The 20,494-nt window shown below is 38.8% G+C and overlaps 1 protein-coding gene across 1 annotated transcript in view; it reads right to left on the reverse strand.

Annotated features, from left to right (window-relative positions):
* pex14 (peroxisomal biogenesis factor 14) overlaps positions 1 to 20,494 on the reverse strand; it is a 245,068-nt gene that overhangs the window by 70,833 nt on the left and 153,741 nt on the right. The window contains exon 5 of the mRNA XM_048561444.2: positions 6,870 to 6,955. Within this exon, the coding sequence (XP_048417401.1) occupies positions 6,870 to 6,955 (86 nt within the window). The remainder of the gene's footprint in view (positions 1 to 6,869; positions 6,956 to 20,494) is intronic.

Below are 20,494 nucleotides of genomic sequence, written 5' to 3' on the forward strand. Positions count from 1 at the left end.
CACAACTCAGTCAAAAACATATCCCAGACAGGAAGAAGGATTCTATGAAAGGGATGAACAAAACATGGTTAAGAAGTTAAGGGCAGCGTCAAGTTGAAAAAAATTCAATACAGCGAAAATTAGTTGTAAGCCAGAGAATGGGGATAGTTTTAAAATTCAAATGATCAAAAATGGGAAGAAAACACATTTTGAGCACACAGTAGGAAGTAACATAAAAGAAGACAGTAAGACCTTTTTTGAAATGAATCAAAAGGAAGAGTGAAGCCATAGTAAACATGGGCCCTTTGGAGAATGGGGAAATAATAAGGGAGAACAAGGAAATGGCACAAAGACTAAAACAAACCTTGCATTCACCTTCATGGAAGAAAACATTAACAGTATTCCAAATATACCAAATAATCAAGGGCAAGAGGGAGCGCTGTGGAAGGCAATAACAATCACTAGAGAAAAAGTTCTACGAAAACTAATAGGGCTAAAAGGCTGAAATAGTATCAGAGATAATGGGAACTGCAGATGCTGGAGATTCCAAGATAATAAAATGTGAGGCTGGATGAACACAGCAGGCCAAGCAGCATCTCAGGAGCATCTCAGCAGCATCTCCTGAGATGCTGCTTGGCCTGCTGTGTTCATCCAGCCTCACATTTTATTATCAGGGCTAAAAGGCTGATGGGTTGCATCCTAGGACATGAAAGGAAGTAGCCACAGACAGAGTGGGTGCACTGATAGTAACCTTTAAAGAAACCTTAGATTCTGGAAACATTGCAGAAGATTAGAAAATTGCCAATGTAACACCATTATACAAAAAGGGAGGGAGACCAAAAAAGGTGACTGTCAGCCAGTTAACTGAACGTCTTTCATTGGGAAAAGCTTCCAAATTTACTCTAAAAGGTGCAATAACAGACTATTTAGAAAAACACAATATAATCAAGCAGAGTTATCACAGCCTCATGAAGGGTATATAATGCCTTGCAAATTTAATAATATTGTTTGAAAAGGTAACGAGCAGAATAGATAAAGGGGAAATCAGTAGATGTAACTTATTTGAATTGGGTGTTTGATAAGTTCCGCTCATAGGCCATTGAATGGTGTTGGGGTAGATAACTAGCATGGATCAAGGATTTGTGAAATAATAGAAGCTAGAAGGTTGGGATAAGAGATGGTAACTAGTGGAGCGCCATAGGGATCAGTGAAGGAGCCACAACTGATAACAATATATGTTGATGACTTGGGTGAGGGAAGTGCATGTAACATGCCCAGTTTGAGGATGACACGAAAATAGGTGGCAGAAATTGTGGTCAGAATGGTACAAAGTGCCTACAGATGGATATGATGTGGAAGTGTTGGTGTTGGATGGGGTGGACAAAATCAGAAATCACATGACACCAGGTTACAGTGGAAGAGGTTTATTTGAAAGCCGAGATCAGAGATAATGGGAACTGCAGATGCTGGAGAATCCAAGATAACAAAGTGTGGAGCTGGATGAACACAGCAGGCCAAGCGGCATCTCAGGAGCACAAAAGGTGACTTTTCGGCCCTAGACCCTTCATCAGAGAGCTCTGATGAAGGGTCTAGGCCCGAAACGCAGCTTTTGTGCTCCTGAGATGCTGCTTAGCCTGCTGTGTTCATCCAGCTCCACACTTTGTTATTTTGAAAGCTTGTGTTGGACTATAACCTGGAGTTATGTGATTTCTGACTTTGCACAGATAGAGAGAGGTTAAATGAGCAGGCAAAAACTTGTGCGATGGAATAGAATGTGAGAAAATATGATGTTATGCACTTTGCAGGACAAATAGAAGAGGAGAATACTATTTGAATGGAGAAAGCCTGCAGAAAGCTGCAAACCAAGGAATTTGATTTGTAGTTCCTTGTGCATGAATCACAAAAAACTCACATTCAAGTTCAGCAGGTATCAGGGACGGCAAATGGAGTTTGAAAATAGGGAAGTCTTTCTAAGATTATACCAGGCACTAGTTAGACCACACCTGCAGTACTATGAATAGTTTTGTTCCCTTTATCTAGAAAAAATATACTAGCATGGAGGCAGTCCAGAGAAGGTTCATCAGGTTTATCCAAGCATGGAGAAATTTCCTTATGAGGAGAGGATGGGCAGGTTAGGCTTATACTTGTTGGAATTTACAAGTGTGAGAGGGGACCTTACTGACATATGAGATTCTTAGGTGACTTGACAGGATAGATGCTGAGAGGTTGTTTCCAATTGTTGGAGAATTTAGGACAAGCTAGCATAACGTCATAAGGCAGAGATGAGGAGGAGTGTCTTACATTGATTCACTGCCCTCTGAGATAATTCTTTACTACAAAGGATTGTTAGAGGGAGTGTTGGTTAGCATATTCAAGCCTGAAGTACACAGATTTTTAACTAGTAAGAGAATCAAGGGTTATAGGGAAAAGGCATGAAAAAAAGCTGAGGATTATTAAATCAGCAATGATCTCATTGAATAGCAGAGCAGACTCCCTGGGCCAACCAGCTCCCACATCTTATTGTCTAATATTCCCCATTAAATGCAATAAACAACATATTATCTTCGTTGGTTTCAATTAAAAATTCTGACTATCCACAATGGGAATGATCAAAATTTAATAGTTTAACTGCTCTGTTTGTTGCACTTTGACGGAAGTTACTTTAAATGGATTCAAACATTTTCAGTAATGGAACCATAGAATCTAATAATTTAGGATCACTTTCTTCATAATAACCATCCATTTAATGATTAAAATTCTGTTATGGTTATAATGAAACTTTTTGTGGTTAAGCAGGATGATTTAATCATTGGCCATTTTACAAAATTCTCCAACTGCTCCACTTCAAGTGAAACATATTAAGATAGCATTGGTGAAAAGGACCAGCAAGTGTGAAATGACTACTCTTACAAACTCGAATTTGGGTTGTTCTATCCTAGTGTTAGCAAAGCAAGCATGACAGTGTTCAGTTCAAGCTCAAACAGTACAATGAGGAAAATGTGACAATGAAAGTGGGTGTGTGGTTTCCATGTGCTAATTTATAAATAAAGTGACATCTAAAGGAACAGCCTCAAAACCAATAGTAAAATCCAATTAGTTGCAACTTAATCAAGTGTGCACTTGATCCATTTAATGGTGACTCCAAACATGTGCTAAAGCTAATACCATCATAATTCTACTTGTAGAAAAGCAAGCTCCATGCAAACAACATTTTGGATGTGAAAGCATTCTCCCAGCACTTTGACAAATGAATACTCTGCAAAAAAAGAAAAATAAAACAGTTTTGTTTCAGTATATTACAGAACATAAACGATGTCACATGAAATGCTTTTGCATTTGTACTTGGTGCAGGCTAACAGAGCATATCAGGAATACTGCTCATGATTTTGTAAGCAGTAGATCTGAGAATTCATGAAACAGGTAGAGAATGTTCTGATATGAACTCCAGGCCTACACCCAGAACACTACAGTTAAAGATTCCAGTGATCAGCATTTTGGAGCTGTCCCTTGGTTCCTCTATTATTAAAGAATACCATGATCTGGTTTATCCATGGATTACATTTTGTATGGTCCAATCTAACAGTAAGTTGTTCTGGACATTCAAATGTCTTAAAAAGGAAAAACAGAATATAGCACTTTAATATTCTTTAAATAACAAGAATATATGGCCAGTTGTTTTCTGATGAACTCAAGTATCTGATGGCTTTTAGTGCAATATCAAGTTGAATGCCTCAAGGAGGCATTAAATCAATATCAAACGTCTTGACATTGAATACAGCAGGGAGGAAAACAGGTCAGTCTAGCCAGTAATTGAACATCTTAAAATAATTGTTTTTTTTTGCTTAATCAGCTTTAAAAAAAAGTCTTGCTGGACAATCGTATTTAAATGTATCTAATACAGTTATGAACAGTATGCTGTCACAAGATTAGGATGTTACTTGCACTGCTTGACTAGAACAAAAGTAAAAATTGAAGTGACTCCCAAATTGGATAACAAAATTACTCTCCTACCAATCTAGTACCAAGGAGTACAAGCCAACACAAAAACTGGTTAGAAACAGTTTAAACCAACTCCAAGTAAATATTAGTTCAAACCTTGACTACCTGCAATAATGAGTCACTTTGAAATGAAGGAGACACAAAAGCACCAGCAAGTGTCACAGTCAATGGAGTTTACTGGAGTGGTTCCAAAGATCAATAGAGTATACAATTCACAATCACTAGTATTGCATATCTATTACTGCCTACTTGCCAGCTGTTTCTAGTCGACTTTTCTATCACAACAATTTAACATGTTAACACTTGGCTTTGAAACATGTAGTAGCACACATCATTTGAGGCTTCCACACACTGCACTGCTAGTTCAATCTTTTGAGGTTTCTAGATGCATGTCACATCTCTAAAGTTTGTATTTCAGGTCATCTGTGAAATTTTACCTCTGAACCTCTACTATTCTTCCCAAGTTTCTGGATGAAGCTCACATTCCTTATGGTTTTAAGTTTATCCGTGAAAGATTTCCTCTCAACACTGATCATGTTTTTTACAGTTGTGAACACTATGCACAAAATGGCGATGGGAAGTCATTTGTCTGACATACAGACAACACGTAGAGTCTACTGTCACTGAAACAGTATAACAATGACATTGATGCTAATCATGCTGGCAGGCTGATTAGTCTGATTTGGCACTTCATTTTTTGTGACATTGTATTCGCCTTTTCATGAAACTGTTCCAGCTACCTCACATGTCTAACAATACCAAGTAGGTGACATTCAAAAGGGTCTATCAGCCTCAAGTACCCATCATATTTTCACTGAAAGAATAAACCTCTACAAGCATTATAGTTTTCAAAATACAACAATGAACATGAGGGCTGGTTTGTGCAACAGGACAGAATACAGCTTTCAGTTGTAGAAAATGAGTGCTGATCTGAATTATCTACGATGAATATCTATACGATTTATCGCTAAAAGGGAATAAAATGTGACAGCAATACAGGATAGTCCAAAGGAAAGGAAAGGGAAAGGGCAAGAGATTTTGAAAATGAGTGAAAACTGTGATGCGAATGCGATATCAAACATGCACAAAAGGTATATGAGAGAATCATAATCAAAAAAAAGAGTTAAATTAGAACAAAGTTGAAAGAATGAAGAGAATATGTCTGTCTAGACATGAATAGAAAAGAGCAAAAATGAGACAGAATATCAAAAAGCAAAGAGAAAAACTGAAAGAGAACAGAAGACTAGAAGAGTTGCAGCAAAGGAGAGGAAATAGACAAAGCAAAAAAAAACACAAAATTGCAAACAAGGTCAACTTACAAGAAAAGGCAAGAAAAAGCAAACGAAAATAAGTCAGAAGAACACAGGCAACAGAGACATAATGGAGTGTTTTCCTTTCTGCCTCTGACTGTTTCAAAGTTCCTAGTTAGTGAGATGGCCAGGCTGAAAATATTAAATTCCAGGCTTCAGATTCCTGGAGCATCTCATTAAAATAACTGACAATCACATACAATGATTTAATAATGAATATTCCAGTGCATTTTCATGTTGGAATTTGAGACAAAGCTGGAAAAAAGCCAGACAATACAGTGCGAGGACCCCAGTGATAGCATTGTACAAACTGAGATTCAGTATAAAGATGTAAATAAATAAAAGTCCAATGTGAACCAATAGTGGAAGCACTTCTTGTGTGGTGCTGTTTTTAAGTTGGCTATTTTAATTTTAGGAACATGGGGTTCCAAAATGCATTGATTCCGCTTTTCCTTGTTACAATTTACTAAATTACTATAAACACTGTCTTAATAAAAGAAAAATCTTGCAGATGCTGGAGATCTGAAATAAAAACAAAGTGCTGGAGAAACTCAGCAGATCCATCAGCATCTAGGGAAGAAAGAAACAGTTTCAACATTTAGAATTCAAAATGACTTGTCTCCAGAACTCCAATTAAATGCTGTCTTGATAGGTTACTTACAATTTGCAAACCTAAAATAATTAAAATTCAGGAGATAAAGGCACCTGTAGTTTGATATTGTCAAGAGAATGATCTTTTATCGTCAATGAAAGCCTTTTCCAAAATGTTGTAAGAATTCTCAAAAAATTACAAATTGATCATAAAAAAATTGATGGCTTGCACATCTGCATTGACCATCTACAGAGATCAGCATGACATACATTCCTTAAACCCTAGTCATTTAGTACACAGCTCAATAGCTGATGCTGTTTATACTAAAATCAGGGTGTCAGCTGTCAGGAATAAATGAACAAAAAGCTTGTTCATTGCACAAGGGAGCTGCAAGACGTATAGTCAGAGAAACCAGTCACCAACTGTTGTCATACATGTATTTAGCTTAGTGTGCTCATATCCAAGTACTGCATGGAGCAAAAGTCTTCAATGAAGCCAATATCCTTTAACAATAAGTTTTAGTACATTACAATCAGGTTACATTTACACTACAACTGTAGCAAACAACCAGCATTACAAATATAGTATGATACCAGAGTCAGGATTTAACTCCATTTGAGAGAAAATAAGAATGAGATTCCTTTGGAGGGCTCTCCCATCCATTTCCAAGTTGAGCCATGACTCCACTTTACACTGATGCTACCACTCTAGTGCAAGTGCAACCTTAATTCATCACCTCCAACATGACCACCATTCATAACCTCTGCCCCAGTTCTATACAGCTCAAAATATTCTTTAGATAAAACACACCATTTAGCAAGGCGAAATATATAATTGCAGTACTAAAGTCTGTTTATTTGCAGTTCAACTGGACATGATATAAAACGTCCTTTATGCTGAACTGAAATCCGAGGACAGACAAGAAAGAGCATTTTATTTTGAATTTGAATGACTTTCTGCCAAACGTGTGGGGAAAACTACAACTGTACCTTGTATAGTTGGTGAAAGCCAAATGCAATCCCAGCCATGATGATTGCCAAGGCGCCATATTCCCGCCACCTGGAACTGGGAGGACCTATAATATATGAACATAAAGCGCAATGAGCAATTGATACAGTAAAGGAATGAAAGGATTATTGACACCACTGCAGTGTCTAATTCACCTTTTAAAGTCTCAACTTCCTTGCACAGCACTGTTTTCCATTTCAGAGCAAAAATACTTTCTATGAATAAACACAGTCTTGATTTATACTGAATTATAGTTCGTCCAGCATCATTTTCACACTGTAATTGGAGCACAAGTCACTGAAACAACCCAGGAGTACTGGCCTGTGCAAAATTTTAATAGAAATTCTGATCAGCATGAGACTGTAAAGTAGAAAAGGGACTCTAAAGTGGAGGGCAGCAGGGGAGTAAACAGGACAGTGTAGTCTTACACCTTTCAACAACGGAATACATAGCTAACTGGAAACCAGGTTTGCCTAACCTGAAGAAGTTACCCTCCTTCCTCCTGACAAACCTCAGGGGATCTCTTCGATCCGCCTCCTCTCTCCCTATTTATTTCAGAACCCGCTCCCCCTCCCGCTTTTCTGATGAAGGGTCTAGGCCCGAAACATCAGCTTTTGTGCTCTTAAGATGCTGCTGGGTCTGCTGCTCCACACTTTGTTATCTTGGAAACCAGGAAAACTTGGAATCATGGGAGATAATAATTCCTTGCAAATTATTGTAGAGTCTCACGCAGTTTAGGGCTGCAGTAGTTCAGGAGCTACTCTGAGGGCAAAATGTTGTAGAAGCTGTTGTAATTAATACTGTTGATTGGATAATACAACACTGAAGTTTTATTTCTGAAAGATACGTTTTTAAGGTGTCAACACATCTTAAAATCTTGCAAATTCTCATATTCTGTCAAGTATTTGTGAAGTAGCATCCTCTCCTCATTCTTTACAAATCGGCCTCCCCTTTTCCTTCCAAGATTGTTGTTTGTATCATAGTCATGATGAATGCAAGATGAAAAGCTTTAACTCTGTCTTCATTTCGCAATGCTTAAGTTCTGCACCGCCAGAAATTATTTACAAAAGCATGTTTTGCTAACTTTGATATGTTTCCCTGTGTGAATTTAAATGCTTTTGTGTCTAGAGAATTACTGATTTCCTTGTATGTTGTGAATTTAAGTTTAATGAAACAATGATGATTTTTGAGGATACTGATGAAATCCTTTGCTGTGTCTGAATTCAATTAACTCATTCACTGCCATAAATATAGAAAGTAATGTGGTCATGTGATTGCATCAGCGAAGTAAGGACTCAGTGAGAATGAAAAAGGGCCCCCTAAAAAATCAAAATTTGGTCTTAAAATATATTTTAATTCCTGACAGGTATGGCAAGAAACTAAGAATGCAACAGGATTCTGACCTTTCTGTTAAGGATATGGAATATAAAAGTAGGGAAATTTTACCACAGCTGTACAGCATCTTGGTGAAACTATATCTGGAGCACTAAATAGAACTGTGGCATCCTTGCTAAAGGAAGGACAAACTTGCACTGGAAGGTATTCAGACAAGATTAATTTGGCTGATTTCTGAGATGAAGATTTGTCATATGAGGTAAGGTTGAGCAGACTGGGCCTACACTCATTGAAGTTTAGAAGATTTAGCAGATTTTATTGAAATAAAAAGATACAGAGGGGCTTGATAGAGTAGAGGGTGGAGGAGGATGATTCTCCTTCTGGGCAAATCAAGAATCTGAGGCCATAATTTAAAAATAATGGGTTTCCCAATTAAGACATATCAGCATGAATTTATTCTCTCAGCTGGTCATCAGTCTTTGCAATTCCCTTCCCCAGCAAAGCTGGACATTGGATATGTAGCACATACTTTTATTAACTGGCATCTATGGAACCAGGAGGGTGCTGGTTGATCAAATGTTGCGGATAATCAAGAGGTCCACATAACCCCAGTAAACCTGGCCAAGCAAACCTTTGAGTCACAACATTCCTCAAGTAAATCTACATAAAAACATCAACGTAAAGTATTAGGAATGTAATGTAATGCAGCAATATATATACATCACTATTACACATTATTTACAGAGGAAATACTTGGACATCACAGTAGCTCGCAGTATTTGAGTTATATAATTTTTGCCAGTTTATCAAGAGTGCTGGTTGATAAGGTGCCGTTAAAACATAGTTTGCTGTTTTCAAAGCTGAACTAGACAGATATTTGATCTAAAACAGAATCAAGAGTTATGGAGGCAGGCAGTAAGGGGGAGCTAAGGCAATTATCAGGTCAGCCTCGATGGGGCAATTGGCAGATCAATGCTCCTAATTTAACTTCTTTGGTTAAACCAGCAAAGCAGGATTAGAAGTCATTTGATGGGTGGTGCGGTGGCTCACTGATTAAACTGTTGCCTCTCAGTACCAGGGACCCTGGGGTTCGATTCCAACCTCGGGCAATTGTCTGTGTGGAGTTTGTACATTCTCCCGGTGTCTGCATGGGTTTCTTCCGGGTGCTCCAGTTTCCTCCCACAGTCCAAAGATGTGGGGGTTAGGTGGATTGGCCATGCTGAATTGCTCATAGTGTCCAGGGATGTTCAGGCTAGGTGGAATAGCCATGGGAAATGTAGGGTTACACGGACAGGGTACAGGGGTTGGGTCTAGGTGGAATGCTGTTTGGAGGGTCAGTGTGGACTCAATGGGCTGAATGGCCTGCTTCCACACTGTAGGGATTCGATGATTTGAACAATGTTAAGTCATGGAATAATATAATGATCAGATTTCATTATTAACTTTTTCATATTCGACCAGATAGCACCAGCATCCAAACAATATTAGGAAAAATCATAAAGCGGACCCATGCAGCAAAGATAGGGCTGAATGCAAAACTACATTGTTAAATATAGTTAATACCTAAACAAACATATTCTTATTATTACATAGATTAATGGTTCAATAAGGCAGAAATTAAAAATGATTTAACACCATTTTAAATAATTTAGTAACTCAAATCGAAACAGAGAATGTTGTGACTATATTTTGAGGCTCAAACAGGAAAAACAACCCAGATGCACAGAATCAAGACATTGTTTCACAAACAGTTCAAATGTTTCACTGTTCACAAAGCAATTTAGCTTCCATTTTACTGAATTGATGAAACATTGAACCAATTAAGCAAAATGGATTAGAAGCATAAAATTCCTACAGTGTGGAAACAGGTCATTTGGCCCAAAAAGTCCATACCGACTCTCCAGAAAGCATCCCACCCTATCCCTGCAACCCTGCACCTCCCATGGCTCATCCACCTAGCCCACACTTCCTGAACACAATAAGCAATATATCATGGCCAATCCACCTAATGTGCACAACTTTGGACTGTGGTAGGAAACCCACACAGACACCGGGGAGAATGTGGAAACTCCACACAGACAGTCACCCGAGGGTGGAATCAAACCTGGGTCCCTGGTGCTGTGAGGCAGCAGTGCTATCCACTGAGCCACCGTGTCACTGATTGTTGTGTTATGACAATGTAAAAGCAGTGTGAAGTTTCTCATTTAAGTACAGAAGTCATTTTACAAATCAAATATTTTATTTTAATGCATCATTTTGTGAAACAGAGATCTGAAAGCAACACCCCCCAGTCACGCTTTGCATTGTGTTAAAATATTCTCAGATTATACTCTGTAAAAATAAAAAACAAAGTTTGCCCCAGAATCATAGATGGAGGCTTTTTGTCAAAGATCTTAGCCTGGGTCCATGTAGTGGATCCCATACGCATAGGATGCAAGCTTCCCTCAAAAGTACTGCTGATAAATGGAGTCATACCAAATCTCTAAGATTACAGCCCATAGGAAAACAAGCTCAAAAGTTAAAACCGTAAGAACTGCAGATGCTGTAAATCAGAAACAAAAACAGAAATTTCTGGAAAAGCTCAGCAGGTCTGGCAGCATCTGTGGAGAGAAATCAGAGTTAACGTTTCAGGTCACGTGACCCTTCCACAGAAGCACAAAAGTTAATTTGACTAGCTGCTGTTTATTCAAGGTCTAAAGGACATGGAATCCAGATCTGATGCTTATGCAGTAAACACAATGAGGTCTTGACCTATCTGCATACGAAACAGACCATAAGTGTGGAACTTTGGCTTTAGTAAACTATCCCTCAATAGATTATTATTATTATGCTGTCCTCGCAGCACTTTCCCCTGCTTGTGGGAGTCCTACCTGCCTGTATCTTGATATCTTGGGAGGTTTGTTAGAGATTCACTGGTATTATTGACCTAGTTTACTCTCCTGTGGGAAGAAAAATACTTTCTTGTTGAATCAGTCAGAGCACAAATAGACCTTGTAAAGAAAGCAGGTCCTTCAGGCATGCTGTTCTGCTATTACCCTGGAAAGCCAATATCTATAATTTGGCTACCTACCATGAAGAAACCACCTGTGTCTGAACTGCATACAGGACAGAATTACTGTAGCTGTTCAATTGCTCTTCATCGCCTGTGCTCTAATACTGGAGGAATTTGTCTTTCAATTTTATTCAAATACTCTACAGAGTGAGTTTTGAGAAGATTTGTAGCTCAGGTTGAGGTTCTGGATGTGAGTTTGCTTGCTGAGCTGGAAAGTTAGTTTTCAGACGTTTCGTCACCATTCTAGGTAACATCATCAGTGAAGCGCTGGTGTTATGTCCCGCTTTCTATTTATCTGGTTAGGTTTCCTTGGGTTGGTGATGTCATTTCCTGCGTTGGTGATGTCATTTCCTGTTCTTTTTCTCAGGGGATGGTAGATTGGCTCCAAGTCAATGTGTTTGTTGATGGAGTTCCGGTTGGAATGCCATGCTTCTAGGAATTCTTGTGCGTGTCTCTGTTTGGCTTGTCCTAGGATGGATATGTTGTCCCAATCAAAGTGGTGTCCTTCCTTATCTGTATGTAAGGATACGAGTGATAGTGGGTCATGTCGTTTTGTGGCTAGTTGATGTTCATGTATCCTGGTGGCTAGCTTTCTGCCAGTTTGTCCAATGTAGTGTTTGTCACAGTTCTTGCAAGGTATAACAAAACGAACGTCATCTACAAAATACCCTGCAAGAACTAAAAACTAAAAAAACTAAAAAGCTAAAATCTGACAAGAGATTATGCCACATCATGACCAGATTGTTAAATATATAGTGTAAATCCGACACAGTTTGAGAAATTCCTGCTTCACAGAAACATGGTAGAATAGGATTGTTCCTTGAAATTGCTGCTACTGATTTGATCTGGTTTTAAAGACAGCCAGCTTTTTAAAAAAAAATCTTCAGGTTAATTTGCATGTAGTTCACTAAGTGGCACAGCCCTTTGAAACCTTTCAAAACTGATTGGTTTCCACGAACAGGTGAAGGACGAGTATGAATGATGACAAAAGATTCTGTATAATCTTCCGGTGGGGTATCAATTGAGTCAACGGTTTAGGTTACCCCTTTTATTATTTACTGCAAACCTACTGTTACTGATAGAATAATACATTCAGATCTGAGACAGTTTCTGGATCCATTACTGCCAATCAGAACCAGCCCATGTACTCCTTAATAGGCTTTCTTTAATAAGAATAACTGGATAGTGTGCTTCGCGCACCGTGGGAGGTGTTCTGTTAAGAGGCTTCTACTCCATAACTGCCAAAATTATTTTCTGTAGGTTTCTAATTAGTAAAACAAAGCAAATTAGAGAAAAGGGCGAAAGAACAGGGTATTTCTTTATATGCAGCATTCTATGATCAACTGGAGTACTTTAACCTCACTGTATGTGTTTTATTCAAGTAAAAAGTTCTCCAGGGGTTAACATAGCACCACAAGCATCCTCCAACAGTGGGCTATTACGTTAATTATGTTTTATGATTATCATAATATAACTACTTTCTTGATTAGAACCTGCAGCTTAGAGGAAAAAAAATCATAAATATTCATAATCATAAAGATCATGCATTGAGACTGAAAACTCCAAGTTATAAAGTCATATTCACACAAAAGCAGGATTTAAAATAGTTACAAAATCCTACTTCATGGCTATTTTAATACCAAAGTTTAATATCTTAAGTTCAGATTTTTTAATCTGTAGGGCTACTCAAATTGACTAATTTTAAATTGAATATTCTACACATCAAAAATGATTAATCAGATTTTAAGACATTAAATCAAAAATTCATACCAATTCCTAATTTAGTATGCATTCAGTGTATTACACACTAAACAGAACACTGCTCCTTGAGATAACAAGGGAGGAGCTGGATGAACACAGCAGGCCAAGCAGCACCAGAGGAGCAGGAAGGCTAACATTTTGGGCCTAGACTCTTCTTCAGAAATGGGGGAGGGGAAGGAGCTTCTGAAATAAATAGGGAGAGAGGGGGAAGCGGATAGATGATGGATAGAGGAGAAGATAGGTGGAGAGGAGACAGGCTGGTCAAAGAGGTGGGGATGGATCCAGTAAAGGTGAGCGTAGGTGGGAAGGTGGGGAGGAGATAGGTCAGTCCAGGGAGGACGGATAAGTCATGGTGGCGGGATGAGGTTAGGAGGTAGGAAATAGGGGTGGGGCTTGAAGTGGGACGGGAGGTAGGTGGGAGGAAGGACAGGTTGGGAGACGGGGACGAGCTAGGCTGGTCTTGGGATGCGGTGGGGGAGGGGAGATTTTGAAGCTTGTGAAGTCCAACCATTTCAACTACCCCTCTCATTTTGCAGACGACATGTCCATCCTGGGCTTCCTGCAGTGCCACAACGGTGCTATCCAAAGGTTGCAGGAACAGCACCTCATATTCTGCTTGGAAACCCTGCAGCCCAATGGTATCAATGTGGGCTTCACAAGTTTCAAAATCTCCCCTCCCGCTACTGCATCCCAAAACCTGCCCAGCTTGTCCCCGCCTCCCTAACCTGTCCTTCCTCCCACCTATCCCCTCCTCCATCTCCAACCCACCAACCTCATCCTGCCCCCTTGACCTGTCCGTCCTCCATACCTCCCCACCTACACTCGATCCATCCCCACCTCTTTGACCTGTCTGTCTCTTCTCCACCTATCTTCTCCTCTATTCATCTTCTATCCGCCTCCTCCTCTCTCCCTATTTATTTCAGAATCGCCTTCAGCTTAGAAGGGTCTAGGCCCAAAATGTCAGCTTTCCTACTCCTCTGATACTGCTTGGCCTGCTGTGTTCATCCAGCTCTATGCCTTGTTAACTTAGTTACGGAGGTGAGTTTCAGGAAACTTAAAGGAGGAGAGATGGGTGGAAACTGAAATGTTTTGACAAGAAGTTAATGTTTAATTCCTCAGTAGTTAGTCACAATCATGTAGGCCCAAAACGTCAACCTTCCTGCTCGGCCTGCTGTGTTCACTACATCTTGTTATCTCAGATTCTCCAGCATCTTGCAGTTCCTACTAACACTGCTCCTTGAGGTTGTTTTTATCCCATATCAATTGTTCAGTTACAAAAATTAAATAGAACTGCTCGTGAAATGCCTGCTTGATAATAATCTTTTGCTGTTCATAATCCAAACAATCAAATCAAATGTACAAACTGTACTCTGTATCCTTTCTGAACTAGCTGGGCTACTGCACCAATCAACAGATTTAAATCCTTATTGAAATGTTCTCAGTTTTTATGCTCTTAGATCCTGCCTGCTCCTTTCATCCAGTGTTCAGGTCTTGGGACAGTCTGGATTCTTCACAGCTTTAACAGTACATTTGTCAGGAGACATGATTTATAAAGTGAGATGGATCACTTGGCTGATTTCTTTAACATGAGATCTGCTGTCACTATTGATCCATCTTGCTAGGTTTAAGTTTGAATGCAATGCAAGTTTCTTTTTTGAAATGCACTGTAAATGGGATTCTAATACTCTTACTACATTCTCTACCAGGCTGCAGCTCTGCTCATTAAAGCAGTTAATTTATTGATTAGTAACTGATCAATCGACAAACAATTACCACAGGAGATATTAAAATCTGATCCAAATGACTAAACAGAAAACCCTCAAGTGGTCTAAGCTTTTGTATATGAGCCAATCCAATTCACTTGCCTCACTCCAAATTAAAAGGTTCTCCTACAATTCTCATAGAAAGCCAGTAACACAATCATCAGGGTGAAATGCTTTTGTACAACTGACTTTTTTACGTTAATAGCAAGAGGATGAAAGTTAAAATCTCTGGATAAATAATCTGTGTACCTATTGGAGAATCAGCTTATTTCTTCCTCTGCCTGTCCTATAAAGTTAACTTGCTCCCCTTCATTAGCTGATTTTGGAGCCACTATGTCGTAACAAACTAGGTTGGCAGAACACTTATCTCAAGGCCTCTCAACATTTATTTCTCAAGTGAATGGTAGGAGCAGAAAAGAAAGTTGTCACTACTGACACATCCAACTATCTCATCTGCATTAAACCTTTCTCGTAATAAGAACTCAGTTGTGATATCAAACAAGTGGAGGTTTTGGAGGAAAGTTGGGAAGGAGACAGTGTTGTACTGGGAATGTGGATCAGCAATTCTGAAGCCACAGTTAATGCTTGGGGACATGGGTTCAATTCTCAACACAGCAACTAATGGAATTCACATTCAATTAACAAATCTGGAATTAAAGCTAGCCTTAGTAATGGTGACTTGAAACCACAATTGATTGTTGTAAATAAAAAAATGATCCACTAATGTTCTTTAGGGAAGGAGATCTGCCATCCTCACGCAGTCTGACCACTATGTGACTCCAGACCCATAGCAGTGTGGCTGATTCTTAACCGTCCCCCTCAATAGCCTAATAAACCACTCAGTTCAAGAGCAATTAGAGATGGGCAATAAGTGCTGGACCATCCAGTAACTCCAGCATCCCATGAAAAAAATTAAGTCAGAAAATACTTCCCCCCCCTCAATTCTCTCTATGTTCATGACCATTGGAACATTTTGGCTACTTCCTTCCATTATCAGGATTCTGATCAGAGGAGGCCATCAGTTGATGGGTCCAGCGTAGGTCCATATCACAACAACATGAAATCTCAGCAATCCTAGAGCTTGACAGCCGTAGCCACTTTCAGTGGTATGGAGGAGGCAAGAAAATTTGCAATAAGACAGGTCAGAAAAACTGGAAACAAATTCTTTCAGAAATAATTGGTCATTTTTATCCATTTAATCAAATGGATTGGCATGATGAAGAAAAACTGGGGAAATTGTAATAATTAATCTGTTTACATGTATCCTTAACTTATACTAACTTTAAAATGTCACTAAACTGGATTTAAAGGGAAAATATCTTGGAAACAAAATTTTTTTCTGAAATTGAATTCAGGATTCATCTCTGCTTCAGGTTAAATAATCTTGTATCGACAAGCTGTACATAACAGCTAATAAATAATCACATGCCAGAAAATAATATCTTGTGTAATAAATTACAGCTGCAAATATTCCAGAAGCCATTCATCAATTTTATTTTCTGTTCATGCAAAGTCTTGCTTTTCTGGATTAATCACAAGGAAATATCCTTTACAACATCTTTTGAGCAATGTAACTCCAGAAGCAAAGTTGCTTCATTTAAAAATGGGTAATAAAAAGTAAGGACCCGATTCACCTCTTGCTTCAAACATTACTTTGTTGACTAAGCAGTAGAGTTATAAACATCTGCAGCATCACACTGGCATTTACACTTTCCAGTATCAGTCATGTACAACCCCTGATTAAAGCAACCCAGTGAAACAGGATGTGTATTTGCATCAGGCTCATTTCCAACACAATAAAGCATCAATCTTCACCTGCCTGTTTCATTCTAAATTGCTCTTGTACACCTCCTAGTTGCCAACTACAGAGTCACATCAGTAAACACGCAGCAGCAGGCTCCTTGCTTTCTTAGGTTACTGACTGATGCAAAGCATGAGGTTGGCTAAAATTAAAATAAAGGGAAACAAAATCTTAAGATAACCCTCAAAAATCGTACAACACAGTGCAGCTACAAACTTATGAATCATGGATTTAATCAAAGTGTTATTCCACACACAAACTGCTTGACATAATTCACACTACTCTGCACTCACACTCAAAGCGTGAATATGAAGTGGATTTGAAAGGCTTCTCAAATAAAGCAATTTTACAAATTTGTATGTTAAACAAATAAACTGCAGTCGTGCCCAATCCTATTAAACACAGACTATGAAATGTGGTGGCCTGAAACATTCGCCCAACTAAGGTTATTATGGTGAATTTCAGATCTAAAATTAGGTGATCTCATTCAAACGTATAACATTCAGAAGGGGCTTGACAGTGTAGATACTTGAGAGGTTGCATTTCAGCCCAAGGAATTCAGAACACAGAGGCAGGGCCTCTGAATTAAGAGCTTAATCATTTAAGACTGAGCTGTGGAGAAATTTCTTCACACAGAAGCTTATGGGTATCCCATCATCGAGTTTAGTTATGGGGAGCAGGTGGGAAAAGTGGTCACAGAAGAATATTAGTTATTGTGGGCAAAAGGCTGAAGGGGTTGTGCAGCCTACTCTGCTCCTGTTTCTTTTGTTCCTCCATCCTTAAATCTCATCAATCTACCAATTATTGCCCAGTTAGCACATCCAAACACTAAAGTCAGAGCCAATCACTTTAGTACGTTATCTCCAACATCAGCAATGTTAAGAAGACACACTAACACTGCCTTCAAGCACTGTGTGTTGCTAGCAGCAAACTGAAATACATGACCCCAGCTTTAGACAAACCAAGTTAATATGGAGATATGTCAGTGCCTTGGAACAAATCTGCCCATAGGATAAGTGGCAAAAATATAGCAGCAGCAGAAATAGGTCAGCAATATAATTGGGTATGAGGACTATCCTCACATAAATTTCCACATTTACCATACCAGTTCATGGATCTTCTGAATTAAATGATCAAGATGGGCCAAACTGTAGGGAAGTAGGCCATAACTGCAGGAGAAAAAAAATCATAAATACGTATTTCTTTCCAAATGCTGCAACCTGAGGCCATCAGTAAGGGCGAGATTCAATTTTCCCAGGAGGTGAAAGAGTTAACCCACTGTAAAACTTTCAGAAAAGTCACTTTTGCACAGCTGTAAGAGACAGTCAGCATTAAAAATACAGGACTTAAATAAACATTGCTGTCGACAGAGTTAAACATGTTATTTGCTGTCAGACGGGAGGTGCAATTGGAAGAATGACAATTAATAGCTGTAGATAATGAGTCAAAATAATAGATTTTTGCTGAATTGAGACACCGAAACTGAGTCATTTAGTAAATTGGTATGGAAATAATTCATGCGTTTTTAACCAAATAATTTTAACTATCTGAAATGGATGGGGAAACTTTTACTTAAAAAAATGTCCAGGTACTGTAATCTCAAACATGTTCCAGCTGGAATAGCAGAATCTGTCTGGGCTAGATACGTTAATTTCTACAACTGTGCAAATAAATATTCATATTGTGATGCAGTTTGGTTCAATTTGTAGCACCCTTGCCTCAGAGCTAGAAGCTTGTGGGTTCCACTCCCTGAGTTAAGCATATAATTATGATAGAAAATATTAAACCACGTTCAAGTTCATGCAAAAATTCCACGGTTTTTTTCTGAAGTTACACAGGGATGGTTAGCTAACATTGTCCCCTCAATTCTAATCATCACATAGAAACTAGAGCAGAAGCAGGCCATTATGCCCTTTCAGCCTGCTCTGCCATTCAAGAATGATCATGGCTGATCCTCTATCTCTGTACCATATTGTTGCTTTCTCTCCAATAACCCTAGATGCCTTTAAACCTAAAAGATTATCCCTTTCTTGAATATACTCAATAACTAGGTTCCTCAGCCTTATCAGATTGCCACACAAAAAGATTAAATTAATCTCATTAACCCATTGAAGACAAAACTGGCCACCACATTTATCCCAAAACAAAGGGATGTTTCATAAAGTAACTAAAATAAAACAAAGGACTGCTGATGCTGGGAATCTGAAACAAAAATAGAAGTTACTGAAGAAACTCAGCAGGTCTGGCATCTGTGGAAAGAAAGTACAGTTAACAATGAGTCCAGTGATCCTCCAGAACTTCTGAAGATCCTAGTCTGAGAAAAATAAGTTGAACACCCTTATAAATTTACACGTCATTCAGAGAACAGCAAAATGCTACACTTCTAGGCCATGCTCTTGTCAGTAAAATTAGGCAAGCAGAAAAGGTCTAATGTAGGAAATACAGTACCAGAGAGTGTTTAAATATCAGTTGAGAATTGGGGGCTGGGGAGAGTAGGGGGCAGTAGACTATCAGAGGTGCCTGAAGCTCCATTGCTTCTAATCTACATAAACAAATGATGCCAAATCAATTTTAAGCTTGTCAAATTTGTAGAAGACACTAAAATAGAAAGAGCAGTAGAGCGGCGAATACAGTTAATCATTTGTGGAAGCTTTTCGGTTATGCAAATGGTCAGACAAATAGCTAATGAGACTCAATAATGAATGTAAAGTATTACATATTGAGAGGAAAAGTGTGTGGCAGAAGTAGACAATGAATGGAATTAACGCAGTGAAATTCTGAAAGAAACCTGGGAGTGGAAATAAGTGTATTACTGCCAATATCTAAACAACCTGGCAAGGCAGTTAAATTAGTCAACAGATTGTTCATAAGTAAGGTTGGAATAGAAGAATGCAGGTTTAGAGATTTAGAGTAATGCTTTGTAATCCATTAGACAGTGCCCATCCAGTTTGCAGTTTCTACGATGGTAGAATGTTAAAAAAGACTTACACACATTGGGGAAGGCACAGAAAAGAACAAAAATTGTCCAAGTTATAAGGTACGATCAGAAGTTATAAAACCTCAAGGAACAGAGTCCCAGCAGAAGGTTTGGGGGGGCGTGGTGGCTTATAGATAGATATAAATGCATGGATAAGGTACAGGTGGAGTATGACTTCAAGATTGAATGAGATGTCATTCAAATCAGTGAAAACTAAATTTCTTCCTTTTATTAAAGAATAACAGTTTGCCACAAATGACTTGAGCATTTTGATCTTTTTGTATTCAAAATGTATGATACAGGTGCCGTGAAACAAATCTGGCTGCTGAAAACCTGAATATTTTATAAGCTGCCATGTATCAATGTAATCATTGTTAAATGAGTTAAATCACATACCAGAATATTTCAGTTAGTGGAGCTTTGGCACCAGACTAGTTGGCTGACTTTCACTCTGATCCTTCCACTCACTCCCAGTAACCCTTGACCTCATCTGACTTGGCTTGGTCCAACTGGCCCAGATGAATTGATGAGACCTATTCCCTGCATTGTGCTTGAAATTCAATAGCTGATTCAGTCACTCTTCTACACATCCAAGAAGCTGTGGCTCTACGGTAGCTTCACTAACATGTACATACTTTGAGTACAGCATAGCCCATGACTCAGCCTTGCTTACTTTATCATATAATTCCTTTTTACCATCATGCGTTAATTTTCTCAAATTTTAAAATTAAGACTTATTCCCTTGATTTCATGATATCGTGTTAACTGAACTGAAGTTCCAATGTCTATCCACTGAAAACTAGCACAATCCTAAATGCAGCAATGACTCAGTCCTGAGGCTGCCTATTTGGCACACTGTACCTGGATATTCAGACACAAAGCAGCATTCTGACAGCAATTCTGTCTTTGAGAACTAT

Source organism: Stegostoma tigrinum, chromosome 28 (assembly GCF_030684315.1).
Source record: "Stegostoma tigrinum isolate sSteTig4 chromosome 28, sSteTig4.hap1, whole genome shotgun sequence".
Lineage (NCBI taxonomy): Eukaryota > Metazoa > Chordata > Chondrichthyes > Orectolobiformes > Stegostomatidae > Stegostoma > Stegostoma tigrinum.